Source organism: Trachurus trachurus (assembly GCF_905171665.1).
Source record: "Trachurus trachurus genome assembly, chromosome: 9".
In the NCBI taxonomy this organism is placed as follows: Eukaryota; Metazoa; Chordata; class Actinopteri; order Carangiformes; family Carangidae; genus Trachurus; species Trachurus trachurus.
The window spans coordinates 29,857,506-29,876,182 of NC_139895.1; the positions used below are offsets into that span (position 1 = coordinate 29,857,506).

The window sequence follows — 18,677 nt, forward strand, 5'->3', positions numbered from 1 at the left end:
TTATTCCCTGTATACCTCTTTTTTTATCCAAGTTGATGCCACTTATGTTTTATCACTCATGTAATGGGAGCAGATTTGCAATGTAAATCTTCAGCTATTTAAAGGGTTAGTTCAACATTTTGGCAAATTGGCCCATTGCCATAATTCCTATAGTTTGTTTGTTACCTTTATTTGTCGGTGCAAGCTATTTTTAGAACGGCGGAGCAGAGCCGCGAGCTGCTCAGAGCTACACTACGGAGGCTCATGGGATTTATTTGTTTCCCTCATCAAACTCATCAAATACACAATCCAACAACTCCAAAACGCTCTGGTGGACAAGTTGTGACCTGCACATTCACCACAATATGAGATAATAACAGAACGTTACCAGACAGAGTTGATTATGGCAATGGGCCAATTTGCCAAAATGTTGAACTATCCCTTTAAGGCTTCATGATACAACAGCAATATTTGACTTGAAACCGATGCCAAGAGGGGGAAAAAAAGTCCTTGTGGAATTATCATTACAATAAAGTTATTGATCGCAGCTGGTAAAGATCATTTCTGATAAGCTGAAACCATCTTCGAACTAAACTGATGCACTCAGGACTCATTATTTAAAATGTCTGGTCTCCAGCATGAAGAATCTATACTTGGCCAACCAAGATAAAATGATCCATTAAATATAACTACTAGGTAGGATGGGCCGACACGGTGGTGCAGTGGTTAGCACTGCACAGCAGGAACGTTCTGGATTCGATCCCTGACTTTGTGTAGAGTTTGGTTCTCACTGTGCCTACGTGGGTTGTCTCAGTGTAGTCCGGCCGCCTCCCACGGTCCAAAGTCCAAAGACGTGCAGACTAGGGCCGACACTATGTCGGTATCAGTATTGGCTGCAGCCTCATGTGACCCTGCACAGATAAGCAATATTGATGGATGGTTGGGGTGTACTGTTGTGTGCGTTGTGATATGATGAAAAGGGCAGGATGTCGTTGTATACTTTGTTTCCCATGGAGCGCTACAGCAAAAAGGGCATGTTGTGTGTTGAGTTTATTAAAACACAGGAAGCATCCCTGTCGAAAGAGGTAAATGACAAAATCCTCCAGTCAGTTGTGACCATTTAACTTTAACATGATCTGGTCCGTTAGCATATTACTGTATAATAAGGTTAAGCCGACAATTTGAACTCTGAACAGAAAAGCTAACACAAGAAAACTTCTCTGATGGTGATGTCTCAGACGGGGAGAGGTAAACAAACCCCCTTTATAATGAGGATCCCTCAGAGGTGAACACAGACGCTGGGTTTCATTTATTCCAACAAATCGAGCATAGATTTTGTCTAAGTGTAATACGACATGTTACCGCTGTGTAACTGACTGTTACACTGAATTGTCCTCATGTAATCCCACCCATCTGCCAATCCAAGTAGGTTAAATGCTACTCATTAAAACCAGCTAAAGCGTAGATGTTCTGTCGTATGTGGGAAAGTGACATGCAGCATCTGTAGTAACATGTGCCAAACCAATGAGTAACTTGGTAATTCCCAGACTTATTCATGTCTGTCCTACTCCAGCCTGCCAGTACTAAATATAGCCCAAAGCGTGATGTGAATGCACCCTGTTGTCTCTTCAGCCTCACATGCCAGTTGCCAAACTTGTCATCATTTTTATAACTGAGCACTGGTATGCATGCAGCTCATTTGCACAGATATTTTGGGCAAAATGACGGATTGTAAATATCTAAAAAACACAAAGTAAGTGTGTCTAACTGTAGTAAATGTAATTCAGTTCAGCGTGGGCTTTGTCTTCATATTTGTCATCAAATCTCTAATTGCGCTGCTTCATCCTGTGTCGGTGACTCCCCCCCCCTGCCCACACAGTCATCAAGGGTTTCTCTGCCCACATCCTGTTGTCACGGTGATGTTCCCCGAAACCTCAGGCTCATGAGACGTAGCTATGGGCAAAATAAATCCCTTTTTCTTGTTCACTTGTCATATCATCTTATTTTCCGCATGATTCTTTTGTCTCCTTTGTTCGTTTCGTCTTCTCATTCATTTGTCTAATTGTCATGAATAAACACGCCACATGGAGATAATGGCGTGGATGAGACACAGAGCTACGAGCCACATTTCTCAAATGTGTAAAAACCTGGTTAGAACGACAATCTAGTTTAACTTAAAACGACTCTTAGGGTTTGTGTTGTTTTGTTTCAAATGAAACTGCATTTAACTCCCATTTAGAGTTAAACACTTTCTGCAGTCAGACAGAAATTCAAGACACTTAAATAGAAATAAGTGTCACCAAGCAATCAATTCACAAATAGCTAAGCCGGGAAAGATTTTGACAGAAATAACTTCTACTTATCAACATGGATGGATAAATATGACTTCACTGCAGTTATTTCAGTCAGTAGCATCATTGTTCATTTGATATTTATCTTGGTCTGTATTCTAACAGGGTGCCTCCATACACAAGCTCACTCTGCAGTCTAATTGAACTGCTGCTTTAGTGTAATTACTGTGCCACCACAGGCTCATGTCATGGTTTGCGTTTGGTTACACTTGTATATATACAGTAGTAGGAAATGTGAGCAGGCACGTTGGCGTTCTCAGTTCGTGGTCATAAAAAATTCTTACAGATTCACACATTCCTTGGAGCCCCCACAAGCGCAGAGCGAGATGAGGCTGTCGAGTGCTGAGGCGGAAAATCAGCTGTGTTGTGCTCTGGGTGCTGTTTGATGCCACATCAGGAGAGAAGAATAATGTTTGGGCTAATTGACCTGTGCTCTTTGTTACTGTCAAGCAGCCAAGGTCTGGAAAAAAATAAATATATATATGTGTATATATATATATTTTTTTTTTTTTTACTGGAGGTACTTCATTAAAACACTGAGAGGGCAGTCTGCCCTCTGTATATCAGCAGAGTTGGAACAATATTATTAAGGTCTCATTCTTCGATATGAATTTCTGCTCCACAAACAGCTCCAGTGTCGGTTCCCTTTGGGCAGGCAATTTAATTAAAATGTTCGGTTGGCCGGTCTTTCAATTGTGTTGGAAAGATGACCCAACCTGTACACGGCATCTACAGCTGCTCTAATCTGATTTAAAGCCCAATCTGGATAATTGCAAAGAAGCGTCTTTCAATTCACATTGTGCCTCCGGTTGGCTGCCAGCAGCCCACTCACACCTCTCATTGAGCAACTTAAAGACCCTGAAGACCGGCTGCGTGCCATGTGCTGCTTTATCCCCAGGTACAGTGTGAGTCTTAATGCACACGGTCCCGCTGACTTGTTGGTGTCTTTGTCGGTGATGTATAATTCATGAGATGTGAATCATCAGAGAGCTGCTCTGGAGCCGGTTCATGCTCCAAGCTGCTGTGAAGCTCCTTGTTGGACCGAATGATCCGCTGCCGACTGAGGTTTCGGAAGGTTACTCTTGTTTGTTTGATTTGCGTGCGCTCGGCGGCGTTAATCCCACGGGGAGTTTCATCAGAGCACAATTTAACTTCAGCTCCCTGCAGAGAGAACCTGAGAAAAAAACCTGTGTGAGAGCTGTGTTAGTGCCAGAGTATCTGGTACTGACATACTACATCTGTCAGAGGCTGCTTGTCATGACAGGACTGTAATGTTCTCCTGAACGCTGCCTCAAGGCTTTTGAAATTTGATCTCAAAAGTCTGTATGGAAAATATGAAGTCATTTTATTTTTTAATATATCTATATAATTGCACTGATGCAGTTATGTGTCGCCTTTGACTTCATATAAAATTCATTATGTCTTGAGCTCAATACATTTCCCCTCAGTTGATAAATAAGACTGGAAGAGCTGGATTTTAAGGCTGAAAGGACGAGTTTCCATCCAACTTTTCATCCATTTTGAACTGAAAACTAGAGAAGGTGTATTCACTTCTTTTAACTGTGCTCCTCTGTTGCCATGACAGCGGCCGTGGGAGCAGGGCGGCTGTTGTCACAGGTTGTTTGTGCAGCTCTTGTGTTTATAAGTGGTCCTCAAAAGGACACCCAGGAAAGTGGCTCAGAGGGATTTGATGTGGTGTAGAGCCGTGCTCCTCGCCAGCACCCAACACACACAGTCCTGTACACAAGTAAGCCTCCGACCCCCCTGGGGGACCGGCATCGAACCTCTCTGAAGGATATCCGTACTTAACGCAAGAGCCGAGGCTAATGCTGCTGATGTGCGTTGTTTGAAAAGTGAAAAGACTCCGTTTTTGTTTTTTGGCGCTGAGTCTCAAACCAGATTTATTCTGTGTGGAAGAGGATGTGTACTTGTCAGAGATCTACCTGAGGATGGTTCTGGCCGCAGATGGATCCCCAAGGTCAGTCCCACCTCCTCACACCCAGCACTGTCCTTCTGTCTCCAGCAGTCTACAGGCGACGCCCCGACCGCACTGAAGTACACCAAGGAGCACCGAGACATCTTCTTCCCAGCCTCCCTGCAGACGCCCGTCCTGCTCAGCCACTCCACCTGCCACCCGTTGTCCAGCCCGGACGGCCAAGCCAAAGTGCTGTACGAGCCCCTGAGCAAGCTGTCCAGACCTCAAGCCTCCAGCTTCCAGAGACCAGCCGGCCACCCGGCTGCAGCCATGGCCTTCCTACCACACACAGGTACGGCCTGCATTCACACCTTCTTTCTCAGCACTATATACAGATGACACCACTTCAAAATGATCAGTTCCTCTGGTTTTACTATTCATAGCTATGTGTTTGGGTAAAGTGAACACTTGTACTCCATACCCACTTGTTTCATTCTGTAACCTACTGACAAAATTTCTCCCAAATTTGAAATAAAAATATTGTCATTTAGAGCATTTATTTGCAGAAAATGCCAACAGGTCAAAATAACAAAAAAGTTCTGGTGTTTTCAGACCTTGTATAATGCAAATAAAACAAGTTCATATTCATTTTAAAACAACACAACACTACTTTTTAAACTTAGGAAGAGTTTAGAAATCAAAATTGGTGGAATAATCCCAAACCATGATTTGGTTCAGGTGATCAGCTCAGTAGAGTGACATGTGCTTGTGTTGGAGTTCAATAGACATTGGAATCGATGGCTGCCATACATATAGAGAAGCTGATTTATTAACATTTTGGAGTGGTCTCTTTATTTTTTCCAGAGTTGTAAGTGTTTTTTTGCCACAATTAAATCCTCACACACCTAACAATAGTTACTGCCTCCTCTAATGCTACACTGATTTTAAAAACTGGAATGCTCTTTGTGTTTAAAATGAACTGCTGCTGAGGTTGTCAGTTTAGTGTGCAGTGGTCCTGATGGCTCAGGGGACCAGCAGGGGGCGCCTGTGGACTTCTATGGATCTATTACATAACAGCAGACTCTGGCCTTGTTATATTCTGCCTTTTGGGTTTTGACAGTCCCCCAACAAGAGTTTTAGAAATCAGTGTCCACCAGATTGTGACTCTTTTTCTGCCCACATGAGCTTCTGGAGGGGTTTGGCACAATCACTGCTGATGCTCGTAATGAATATTCTGCAGAGAAATAGTCCCTCTGATATTCTCTAAGGTTTAAAATGGAAACATTAAACCACCAGCTCAGTCACAGAGCCTGAATCTCAGTCATTCACTATCCTGTGTTCCACTCTAGTATTTCTACCACTTCTTTCTTGTCATTAGATTGAATTGATATTTATGATGTTTTCATGATTATTTTGTTTCCTGTATGAGGTCACTGTGGCTATTGGACAAAGAGACACTGAAGTCAGTCCTGCTGTTGTTGTCGAGGCAGCTTTCATTTCTTTTCTGTCAGCTAAGTGCTCAGTAAGTGGAGCCATTGCATTTGGCTCTCGTCCAGATGCCTCTTCTGTTTTTGTCCATTTTCAGTTAATGGACATTGGCTTTTTACTGCAGTCTCTGAACCCGTAGCTTAATTTTACCACTTTGATTTCTCCAGATGTTTTGTAGCCGACGAACTTGACACAGCTGTTCCTTTTAGATTGAGTTTGGACCCAAATAATTGCTATGAGGCCTTAACTTGAACTCTTAAAATCAGGCAGAACCGTCTTACAAAAAATATACTTGCAATTTAGTGACAGGTGTGATGAGTGATTGGCCTCTTGATGATTATTTTATGGATAAGAAGAACAAGATGTTTCTGTCTGTGGCAGGAAACAAGATTATGTGTTTATTTTTGATTAGATTGAAGCAATGATTGTCCTCACGTTGACATAATCTCTTGAAATCAGTGAGTGTGTGAGGCTGCTTTCTGTGGACAGATCCCACAATACAAACGAATGTCTCATTATAATTTATTACCAGAGTTACTTTAGTTTCATGGTTTGGTTTGTGGCTCAGCTTCCTCTTGAGCAGAATTTATATCAGGCTATACGAGGGTGGAAAGTCCAAACCTTTAATGAATTAGCTGTCAGAGCACAGCAACGTTGCAGAGCCTTGTTTTTGTTCTTAATTGGGAAGTCAGAACAGAACTGAGCATAATTTCAGCTTTGAGAAAAGTCAATTTTATCTCCTCCTTACATCCACACTGTGGTAAATTCACTGAACCCGTCGGATGAAGAAAAAAGTTTTTTTTTTTTAATCCATACTCACTCATTACGTCAATTATTTGAATTTGTGTGGATCTGTGAAGAAATATGCTGAAGCAAGTTTGCATACACACACGCGCATACACGTACACACAGGTTAACATCAAGCAATACTGCACCAATGTCTGTTATGTAATGGTTTCCTTGGCAACATTAATGGAGTAGCCTGGAAGAGTATTAGATCATTTTTGTTTTTTCTGTGTCACTCTGAGCTGCAGTTATTTCACATGGCAGCAACACAAACACTGACCTGTAAATTAATTCGATAGTGACTTGAAAATGATGTGCAGGATGTATTTCTATTATATTCTTACATAAAATACTGTAACCTCTACTGTGTCCTGGAAAACAGTGTGTCCTCGGTGGTTATGTCTTACGTGGGTGTACACAGTGACTTGTGTACATTGGACATTCACTTGTAGAAATATATTGAGATTTTTTTTTGTATGGTGTCCTATCCATGAACACAGTTCAAACATCTTGATTCAGTTAAAGTCAGAGGTTGTATTCAACTTTAATACTGAGAATCAAGGCTGAATGTCTTAAATGTCTTTTGTTAATCAGGTCCCACAGACAAAATGCATAGAAATGTTGTTCCATGACACAAAAATCAAACTGAACTGAATTAATTGTGTTTATTTCTGTATTTACAAAATCACCAAAATACCTGGGCAGCTCAGTATCAATGTTGGTAACATGTATTTTGTTGTATCATTTTTGCCCACAGAGGAGCGGGAGGAGCTGTCGGAGGGACTTTCATACAGACAGCAGGAGTCACACCTTTGTCAGCAGATGAAACTTGCCACTGTTTCTCAAGGGCAAGAGGCAGCGGCAGCAGCAGCAGCAGCAGCAGCAGCAGCAGCAGCAGCAGCAGCAGGATGGTTCCAGGAGGAAACTGCCACATGTAGCACCGCACAACCGTGCCCAGGTCAGACCCTTTGTGTCCAAGGTGTGACAGCAAAGAGACTTGATCTGCTTTGAAAAGGTTTTTAAATATTTATATTCTCCTCTCTCAGACCAGCAGCAGTATGCCAGCAATGAACAGTCGAAGCTTCCAGACCCCAGCCGAATACGCTCCCGCGTTCCAGCCAACATGCCAAAGCTTTTCATCCCTTCCACAGTCACTAAGTTCCCACCAGAAATCACAGTAACGCCTCCGACGCCCACACTTCTCTCACCCAAAGGCAGCATCTCAGAGGAAACCAAACAAAGACTTAAGGTACGCAGTCTGCCTCTAAACGCCAATGCCTGTGAGTGAGTGAGTGTGTAACTAACCGTGCAGCACAGAACTTCATGTGTTTGAACTGTCCAGCACTCTAAACAGTGCCCCCTGCTGTCTGCTCCTGTACAGAACGTCATCCTGTCGTCTCAGTCCGCAGCCACAGTCAAAAAGGACACTCTGAGTCAGCCGGCGCTGGAGGTGCAGGAGACGTCCAGCCAGGAGTCGTCTCTGGAGAGCGAGTCGGACGAGGAGGACGATTACATGGACATCTGAGAGCCGGTGTGCACACTCACACTGAACTCTACTCACTACCTGGCCTGACTCTGCCAATCCCTGTGCCCGTCTTTACAGAAAAAAAAAAGGAATGGTACATGTCTCTGCAGCCGTCTTTGTTGATGCTTTTGTTCCCTCACGTGCATTACAAAGTAGAAACACTCCTAAATTGAATAAAATGCAGTATTGTCATTGCCTGTCATGTCACTGTGTTGCTGTGCTCGTCAACAGTGATGGTGTGCATGACAGACCATGATGGCTTTAGTCTCACAGCATGTCTGTAATGTGCCATTTTATGCATATCACACATCGGCTTATTGAGCTTGCGTGCACCCAACTGTACACTGGATTTGGCCAGAAAGACTGTCTGTCCGCCTTTTTACAGCCAACCAGAACCAGTCCTGTGTTTATGCATCTTTTTCAGTGTTGTGTGGAAACTTTTATCTCGACGCTGCAGCTAAACCCCCTTCCCCCTTCCCCCGAGAAACTGGCCAATCTGAGGTGCCTCAGTCTGGACTGACGCTGAACAGCATGAACCTGCTGTCCTCCGCTTCCATCTTTTCCTTCGGCATGAGATTTTCACCTGCAAGGCACGTTACCTTGATACATGAGATATTTGAACCAACATGACGTGGTATAAGGACAATCGGCTGCAATCGAGGTTCGTCCATGTGGCCGCCGGTCGCACACGGCCTCACAGCCTGTAGCAGATTGGAAATGTTTACACTTAACATTTGGGATGTTATTCAGTCAGCACTTAACTTTGTGCTATTTTTGTACTCAATGTATTTCTTGTAATAATAATTGTCCTATATATTTTTCTTCGGTTTTTGCGTGCATTTGTAGCTAAGAGGAACAGTTCTTACCAGGAAGACGTCCTGTCACCAGCACTGATCTGAATGATACAGAAATTTGGGGGCTTCGGTTATTAGAAATTTAGCTTTTGTACATATCATGATCCAAATATCTTTCCAATGTGTTTGGCTTTAATGGGTTGAGTATTAAGCTGGAGAAGTGTGTGCATGTGTGAGAGTGTAAACATTAAGGTGAGGGTCGCTTTGATTCCAATCAACTCAGGAAACGACTCACCGTTAACAAGACACTTTCCGTGATCTTTCCTGGCTTCAGTGGAATTGAAATGCATGGCGCAGAGGACTTTCTAATACAGATGCCTTTCCATTCAAAACCATTTTGGTAAATTTGTCACAATTCTAGCTTAACTCAGAGGAAGACAATAGAATGTTTTTTACAGATTGTTTTCTATATAAAAAAAGAAAGATATTTACTGATTATGTTTCTTGAAAGATGTCTAAAGATAATTTAAAAAAAGACACAAATAATTGTAAACTATCACCCTTGATTAAAAATGTTTTGTATTTATTTTCCTTATTTTTTAGTTCTCTTTGTTTCTCCTTTGCTGTAAGATGGTTTTCTATTGTTCTGCTGAGCTTTTGGGAATGTACCACAGCTAAAGAGGAATCGGGGTGAAAGGCTTCAGCTCAGCCCGGCTCCCCTGGCTGCTGGAGGAGAACTGTTCTCTATGTCTGGACTGAATGCATTATAGATGTCAAACCAAAAATATATTTGAGAAACATATTTGTTCTGTGTCCTACTTCAAACATGAACCCTCAGGGGTCCTCGCATCAGATAAAAGCGCTTTTGTTTATTGTGTGTCTGAACCGTTAGCAGAAGAACAGCGAGGTCTGAGAGGTTTGATAGCACCGTCAGTTATTGCTATAACTATGGGTTATTATAAGAACACACAATTCAACACTGATGCTGCAAAATCAACACATTACGTCTCCAGGGATACCAGAACATGCTTAACTATCTTGCACTTACAGGAAGTTTTCATATCCTGTAAACACTCATAATACCTTGTTGCATGTTTGCAGCCTCATTGGATACAGATGTGTTGTGTGTCCATATGAAGCACAGACACTTGTTACCTGTGTTGTGTTCAGGAACCTAAAAAACCAAGTGCATTGCTTTACTCAGTGCAGACATGGCTGAGGATTTACTGCTAGTTTGAACAATTTAAGTCAGTTTCTTTAGTCACAGTTTAAAGCTCCAGTCTGACAGCGATGCTTTTATAAACACGACAGGAACCAGTGTTGTAGAGCTGGAGTGTTTCTTTAGACATTTTCACTCTGAATGAAAACATTTCTCTGTTATTTAACAGTGTCACTGCTCACCTGTCACACCAATCACATTTTACTGTATTGACTGATTTTCCTTCATTTAATCAAGGAAATCAAATTCTATTTTTTGAAAAAACTAGCCAGAAGGCAGCACATGCATACACACACACACACACACATATATATATCTATGCAGCTTGTCCTCTGCATCATAAGAGTTGATAATAAAAACATACAACTGCATTTTTTCTCATCTTGCATGTGGCAAAAACATTAAACATGAAATGAAATGTTATTTACATTAATTTACTGAGTGTGTTATTTACACATATTCAGTAAAGGGCATTTTTTAAATCCTGATTGTGAAACACTGAACAAATGTCCATACTGTCAAAATAAAAGAATGATGATTTAAGCTTTGACAAAGCCTTAAACAATTCAAAAAGAGACTTAATATAATCTCTATCCTTTTTCAATTATTTTGAACTCCAGGCGTAAGATGATGAAAAGCCTCTGGTTGGAGTCACCATGTTTCCAGTGGAGTCTCTGGTCCTGTAGCCAGACCACCCTGCTGACCACATTGACTTTGTGCTCAAAGGGCTTGTACACTCTGGTGTGAAGTCTCCGACACGAGGGAAGTCATTAGTCTTCATTAGCAACTTCCAGGAGTTTCTTATGAAGTGCTGTGAAGTTGTCATTTGCCCCCTTTGCCAGGCAAGCTAGATTTGAGGTTTGTTTTCCTATGCGGGCGACCAAATGTGAGCTCACCCGGCCCCTAGTCGCTGCATGTGAGATCACAGTCACTCTGGGATGGGGACAGGGAGGCCAGACAAGACTTCTCATTTCAGCTTCCTTTTTGTTATATTCTTATTTTTCATATTTTCTACAAATTATAAATGATGCACTGAGCTATACCTAATGAAATCAGACTCATTAGTAAGAAAATAGACAAATATAGGATAGATATAGGCCTGGTGTCATCTTATTTGTATGCAGCAGTATTTTTAAGTATACAAAGTAAAACTAAAATCGACCTGCTCTCTTGCCGTGTGAGATTGTTCAGTCTCCTGTGACATCACGTTGTTTCCAGCCATGGGGTTGCTATCTCTACAAACCCCTCAAAGTGGCCAATTAAGCATCAAAAGGGCATGCTGCATGGCTAATGTGAGCGAAAGGTGTGAGATTTCTCGTCAGTCCACTCCAGGGGCTCTTTATTGGGCTGCTGGAGAGCCGTCTGATCCCTGGGCTCTGGCTGTATATTGGCAGCTGTTAACTGTTGAGCACAAGGGGATCTGTGCAGTTAAAGCAAATGGCCAAAGACTGACACCTGGGAGGTTTGAACATCACCGTGGAAGGAGAGCACCAGTGGAACGAAGCAGGAGATGTCAGCAGAGTTACATAACTGAAGGAAACTGATCAGTATGTGTTTTGTTTCTTGTGTCTGATCATTACAATCAGCCCTGAACGTTCACACGAGGTAAATATCAGTAAGCAACTCCACTCTCTGTCAGTTTTCTCCACACAACCTCCAGATGTGTCATCCTGACTGGCTTTAACATAAGACATTGCTCACTGTCATCCCTCTACATCCCAGGACTTTGTCCCCGGGCCATGTCCCAAGTCCTTTTACCAGTCACACCTGTCACCTCCAGACCCGGTGTGTAATGGGATTGACACTGCTGCTGCTGAAATGTACACCTCAGCTCTCACACTGACACACTTTTTTTTTTCTCCCACTGCCAGAGCAGAGGCGACCTGCAGAGGATTTATCAACACAATCTTTTTTCATTTCTCGTGCCATCTTGCTCTTAAGAAAGAAAAAAAGTTGTGTGAGCTCTGTTGACCCATGAAACAGTTTGAGGCGATCCCCCACACGGGTAAGTGAGGACAGCAACACTGAACCTGTGATTAATAACTCCTCCACAACAACTGGTTTCACATAAGGAGGATAAAAACACATCACACTTCCTCAAGGCCAATGTTGTGCCACCACGTTCCACAGGGGGAGGAAGAAGAGTGGATGGAGGGAGGGAGCTGCATCATCCGGCATTTAACCTTCTAAAATGATAGCACCAAGCTCTTTAAGTGCATCATTACAGCCACAATGTTACCAACCATTTTATTTAACATCGACTTGACACAAAGAAGCCAGTCAATATATTCACAGGAAAGACTTTCTTGCAGTAAAAATCTTTATGCACACTTAAGTGCTGATTCTATACTGAGCACCGTGGGGGTTTCTAATGCGGCAAACATGGCTTTTAAAATTCCACACTATGCATTATACACTGGTTTTAGTTTGCTTTCCATACAATCACACAATAGCAAAACAAGCCTTTGTGTTTGTACTAGAGAGCTGAGCTCACAGAGGGCAGTGTATGCAGCACACAGACATGAGCATACAATGAGAAGTGGAAATGGAAGTGGTGGGTCTGTGCTAGGAAACGGCTTGAATGACATGTGAAAGTCTCCTCAATTCAAATGTTCATGTCAGTGGAAAGTAGACAGGAACTCTGCTTTGGTTATTGTTTTGTTTTTTTCTCCCTCTATGCTAATGTTGTCAGTGTTTAGCATATGTTTTGCCTGTGGTAACATGGCACGCCGCAGGCCGAGACGGGCCCATGAATACTGACGCCCGTGGGTTCTGGCTGGATGTGGGATGGTGGGAGGCAGGGTGGGGTGTTTTTTATTCTCAGACCCCTCCTGTCCCATTCAAGGCTGACTTGGGCTTGTGGTGCTAACTGGCTGTTAATTGCCTGGCCATACACGAGGCTTTCTCCACATGCAGAAACTAGCTCCTTCAAGGGAAACTGGCTTAATGAGATTATCTATCAGAGCAGGGGCCTGTCTAGACACCCCAATACACAACCCCACCCCCCACCACTGACTGCAGTCCTTCGGCCCTGCAGACGATGCCCCCAGGTAAAAGTTACCTGTGGAAAGAGTGCGTGTTATCATCATTATCACCATTATGGGTTTACACAGTGTTTCCCACCCACTGTGTAATTTCTGTCACGGAGAAAGCTGAGAATTTTGAAATGGATGAAGGCAATCACATAAAAATGACACATTTCTATTGTTTGTTTTTTTTTTAAATCACGGGTTAATACATTATATGTACAGTGATAAATGTGAGAATAACATGTAAGAAATCCGTTGAAAACTACTGTGGTGCAAACACAAACCATTTAAATCTACCCTCCACTGCAGTTGTCTCTGCTGTGTCAAATGAATCACACTGGGTATTTACTACATTGCACAAACACACTAAATGACATTTTCGTGTGTGGTTATATCTGTGTGAATGATATTTACACAGACTGTGGTGCCGCTGCGAGCCCTGATCCGCAGTGGAGAAGTCCGTCCATATTTGTTTTAAAGTCTCTTAGCAGTTAATAAAGATGCATTTCCTCCGTGGCCCTTCCTGTGGGGATGGTATCAACGCTCTGTTAAGTCTCTTTGATTTCCAGCACCCTCCAATCACAGTGGAACATTGACTCATGATTGTGCCACTTCAAAGCCTGGGAATGGTTCCCTTGACCCCACCCACTCCGGGGCTACCCTTAAAAGTCATGGTCACCCCGTCCTGCAGGACTCAAGATCTTTGAATTACCTGCTGCAACAAGACTGACTAAGCTTCTGACCTCCCGCGCTGCTGGATATCTGTTGGGCTTTTGTTTTTTTTTACACACAAAGGAGGGAGAGCAGAGCTTAAGAAACACTTTGGATTTCACTGTTACTTGGATTTCTTACTCGCCCCCAGTGCATGAACCCTTTCAAACATTTCCTGTGCTACTCCTGAACCTGAAGAATGCAGTCAATCAGAGGTGAGTGCTGACTCCTTTTAGATTCACACAGAGCTTTTCAACTAGTCACTCCAGTTTCCAAACTGGTTTGTCTTTTATTTATTTTCTTTTTTTAATCTTGTCTATCGTGTCACAGCATTCTTTATCTGTCATTTTTGGTGGAGCATTGCTGATGAATCTTATCATGTTCTAGACTTGAAGCCCAATTTCAACGGCCCTCCTCCTTCCTCCATGGCTGCGGGTCCAGATGCTTATCTCCAGGGTAACATCAGGCTGACTCTGGAGGACCCTGAACTCTGGAAGACCTTTCATGAAATAGGAACAGAGATGATCATCACTAAACCAGGAAGGTAAGACGACATAAATATGTAGATTTAATGCACTTTTTTTTTTTAGAGTTGTGCCCTGAGTTCATGTCTGCATGTCCTTCTTACACACTGATGTGTTTTCCTTCATATTTTGTAGGAGGATGTTTCCACACTGTAAAGTGAATCTCTCTGGCCTTATTCCATGTGCCAAGTACATCCTGCTGGTTGACATGGTTCCTGAGGATGGCTTCAGGTATAAGGTAGGACAGCAGCACTTTATCCTTCACTCTGGATAATGCTGACTCAGTAGTTTTTACCTGAGAATAATTTCCAACACAAAAAAAGTATCCTTGACTCACAACCATCATGGCTTTGGCTGTAGATATCCCAGAGTGGTTACCACTATCTCCAGACAAGACACCCCCAGTTTAACACCCCCCCTCCTCTCTCCTGACATTGTACATCAAAGGCTGCTATCTCTTCCTGTTTTTCTATCCCCTGCTGGGAGTCCACTGTACTACCCCCTATCTCTGTGGGTGGTGCTGGCACAGCCATCACTCTCCACTCTATCTACTCCCGACTCTGTAAATCACCTTGCTCTGTGACAGACAGACTGACTGACTGACTACCTGTCTCCTTCCTACAGTGGAATAAAGAGAAATGGGAGGTGGCAGGAAAAGCGGAGCCCCAGCCTCCCTGCAGGACCTACCTCCACCCAGACTCCCCCGCCCCGGGGAGCCACTGGATGAAGCAGTCCGTCTCCTTCCTCAAGCTCAAGCTCACCAACAATACACTCGACCAGCACGGCCATGTAAGTGAGAGCGCTTGAAATGACATCCACTTTTTTGAAGGGTGTTGGATAATTAACTGGACACTTTGGCTGCGTGCGTCAAGTGTTTGAAATGCATTACCCAGAATTAACAACTCTCTTTCCCTCTGCAGATCATTTTGCACTCCATGCATCGGTACCACCCGCGCTTCCACATCGTCCAGGCAGACGACCTCTTCAGCGTCCGCTGGAGTGTTTTCCAGACCTTCACCTTCCCTGAGACTTCATTCACAGCGGTCACCGCCTACCAGAACACCAAGGTCCGTTCACAACACTTTAAACCAACACCAGCTGCTGGTAGCATGGCACACACTACTGAGATTTTAACTCAACTCCCTAAACTCTCACCCTTGCAGATTACAAAGCTGAAGATCGATCACAACCCATTTGCCAAGGGTTTCCGGGATGAAGGCACTACTAAGAAGAGGTTGGTATCACAGCAGTTACATGGCTCCACGGCTGCAGAGGGCCCACAACGTTCAGTTTCCCCTTCTGTGTGGAATAAAGTTTTGATTGACCTCATGTTTCTCTACAGGCGTACAAACAAGAACCCAGCCTGCCTTGAGAAGCGAGCAAAGATGTCAGACATGATGAACAGGGATTCTGAGGACGACAGCCCACAAGGTACAGACTCCATTCCCTCCTCTGCCTGTTGACGTTTTGTTTTTACTCTCTTGTCCTGTTTCCCTAAGTTTATCTGATGATTTCTGTCTCCCCAGATTTCTGCCAGTCATCGTACGAGAGTTATGACGGAGAGGAAGGAGAGCTGCCTAAAAGGAAAGAGGCCGATGGCGTCAAAGAGGAGCGCTACTCCCCGTGGGCTGCCGAGAGGGAGCACAGAGTGAGGACTGAATCACCTGCCGGGCCAGACACCAGAGATATGTACAACGCAGAGCAGCTTGTTCCTGCTCCAGCTTCCTACCAGCCCTACAGGTGAATACTGATGATTATGTAACATTTCAGAGAATCGTCTTAAGATATCCTGACAACCAAAGCGCTGACCACCTTCCTTCTTCCTCCTCAGGTTCCATGAGTATGGGAAGTCTCCCTCTCCGTCCTCCAGCATCGGCAGCAGCAACAGCAGTTCGGGACGCAGCAGCTTCGAGTCCAGAGTCCCTGATGTGGCGACCGTCCCCGACCACGACTCCTCAAAGCCCCGTACGCACGAGGCCGGCGGCCCATCCCCCTGTGGCCCCCAGCACCACCCCGGCCCTCAGGACTACACCGGGGTCCTCAACATGACCATGGCCCCGGCCAGCAAGCCGGGCGTCATCGGCCACCACATCTACAGCCCCTACGGCGCCGAGCAGCCGCTGGGCCAGTGGAGCGGCCCCGGCCCCGCCCAGTACCCCCCTCCACACCATCTGACCGCCGACTACACCACACAAGCTGTGCACCACGGCTATCACCATGGCAACGTGGCTGAGTGGAGCCAGTACCCACTGTTCTCTTATTCGTGCTGGTGAAGGGATCTTCAGTGTGAACTGACTGAGAGCTGAGAGTGACTCTAACTGATGCTGATGCTGATGCTGATGCTGATACCAGGCTGCTGATCCTGCATGTCCAGACCCGGCTGAGGGCCAGAGGCCGGCCACAAGAAGAGAACAACTGAAAGATGAAAAACAAAGTAGCTACAAGGAGCCTGTCTCTGTTTTCTGTTCAAACTGGCAGGATTCAGACTCCAGTTATTCGCGCCACACTGAGAGATTGTTTTATTAATTGTCTATTTATTTTGTATTTCATCCCATGTTCCAGTGTAAATATTATTTTTGTAAAAAAAAAAAGAAAAGAAAAAGAAAAAAAAAGGGAAGAATAAAACATAAGTGTGCAATTTATATTTGTCTTCAAACTGTGATGTGATCTAAGAATAAAAGCCTGAAAGTAATGTAACTCTTCTCTGAGTGTGTGTGTTCTTGTACATGCTACGTTGTGAGGACCGGAACGAGTTTTTAACCAACAGAGTGAGGACATTTTTGGGAAGTGAGGACATTTTGGCCGGTCCTCACTTTTTCCAAGGGCTGTTTGAGGGTTAAGACGTTAGGTTATAATTAGGTTTAAATTAGGTTTAGAGTAATGGTTAAGGTTAGACATTTGTTTAGGATGGTTAAGGTTAGGGTAAGGGGCTAGGGAATAGGCTACATTATTGACATGTCCTCACAAAGATAGATTTACAAGGATGTGTGTGGGTGTGTGTGTGTGTGTGTGTGTGTGTGTGTGTGTGTGTGTGTGTGTGTGTGTGTGTGTGTGTGTGTGTGTGTGTGTGTGTGTGTGTGTGTGTGTGTGTGTGTGTGTGTGTGTGTGTGTTAAATCAGATATATGGGGCCAGACAGTAATGAAATACAAGATACACTGGAAAGGGTAGAACTTATAACAGGACTGGATGGTTTAAAGGTGGTTTTCCTTCTTACTCATTATCTTTCAATACAAGTTGTGATTCTCATTTCTTTAAGAGACAAAGAAAACAGAACCATTACATCCCAGGTCTTAATATCTTTACTTATCTTAAATCCACGTAGTGGGCTACCTTAGCTGTGCCAGCCACCAAGTTTCAAATACCTGCCTATAATTTTGATTTTTGCCCAATCCACATCCTGCAGTGTGTGAGTGAGTGAGTGAGTGTATTGTGGAAGTGTTGTCTGTGAGTACACGTGTGTGCGTTGTACCCTGGCCACCTCTGATAAGCAGCACATCCTTTGGTGGCGTTTGTTTGTATTTCCTCATTGTCGATCTAATGAGTAGTTTCGACAGGCCCAGCATGCATTAAAGGCATTGTATTACTGTGACTCCAGCTCACCTGCTGAGGTTTACCCACCAACATCATAAAGCATTGCACGACTCTCGTTCTCCATCTCAATGAGCCTTAAAAAGCATGAAAACGGGGGCTGTTGGCTCCTTTTCACCACTGAAAAACACAGACTGTGCCCATCGCCTCCGCCCCGGGTGGATATGAGCTGCTAATGACTGTTGTAAAGTCCAGGGGGTGGGGGGTGGGGGAGGAAGGGGCAGGAGGAGGGGGGAGGGGGACGGGGACGGGGAGGTCATCCCTCAGGAACAATTCTGGAGTGGATTTGTTTCAGTGTGATTCATTAGTTTGGAGGCTTCTTGAACCAGTGTGTCCAGTCCCAGACTTCCCCAGCTCTGCACACACTTCATTTATTCATTATAATGAGCATAGGAGCAGAGGTATCCATGCAGGACTCTCTATGGCTGGTTGAGAGGGAGGGGGTGTTATATCCCAGAGGTTGGTTCTTAAAATTAAACTGAGGCAGTAAAAATCATATCATGAAGAAATGGGGAAATACAATCCTGGTAAAAGAGCTTTGGCCAGAGGACAGTGTTTACTATCTTACACTGTAATACATGAGGGACTTTGTCACCACTTCCCATACGCATATAATCTGTATTTACAGACATGCAAAAACAAGTGGTAATATTTGTCTCAGTGCAATAGAGAATAGAGGTTTGAGTTTGAACTCACTTGAAGCAGGTGACAAAACAGAACTATTAAAGTGATGATGCTTTTGGGGGGAAATATATAATTGCCTGTAA

At 43.9% G+C, this 18,677-nt stretch overlaps 2 protein-coding genes across 2 annotated transcripts in view; both read left to right on the top strand.

Annotated features, from left to right (window-relative positions):
• The window catches only part of cabin1 (calcineurin binding protein 1), a 42,071-nt gene extending 32,255 nt beyond the window's left edge, over nt 1-9,816 (top strand). Inside the window, exons 36-39 of the mRNA XM_083979361.1 lie at nt 4,354-4,597; nt 7,277-7,477; nt 7,566-7,768; nt 7,901-9,816. Coding sequence (XP_083835487.1) covers nt 4,354-4,597; nt 7,277-7,477; nt 7,566-7,768; nt 7,901-8,044 — 792 coding nt within the window. The 3' untranslated portion in view covers nt 8,045-9,816. The remainder of the gene's footprint in view (nt 1-4,353; nt 4,598-7,276; nt 7,478-7,565; nt 7,769-7,900) is intronic.
• Nucleotides 9,817-14,189: 4,373 nt separating this feature from the next.
• On the top strand, nt 14,190-16,594 carry tbx16 (T-box transcription factor 16; the record flags this gene model as incomplete). Its single annotated transcript, XM_083978206.1, has 8 exons — nt 14,190-14,341; nt 14,457-14,559; nt 14,946-15,110; nt 15,242-15,388; nt 15,485-15,555; nt 15,664-15,752; nt 15,848-16,061; nt 16,153-16,594. Exons 1-8 carry the CDS (start codon nt 14,223-14,225, stop codon nt 16,592-16,594), a joined length of 1,350 nt encoding a protein of 449 aa, XP_083834332.1. The 5' UTR covers nt 14,190-14,222.
• Between the last annotated feature and the right edge of the window lie 2,083 nt (nt 16,595-18,677).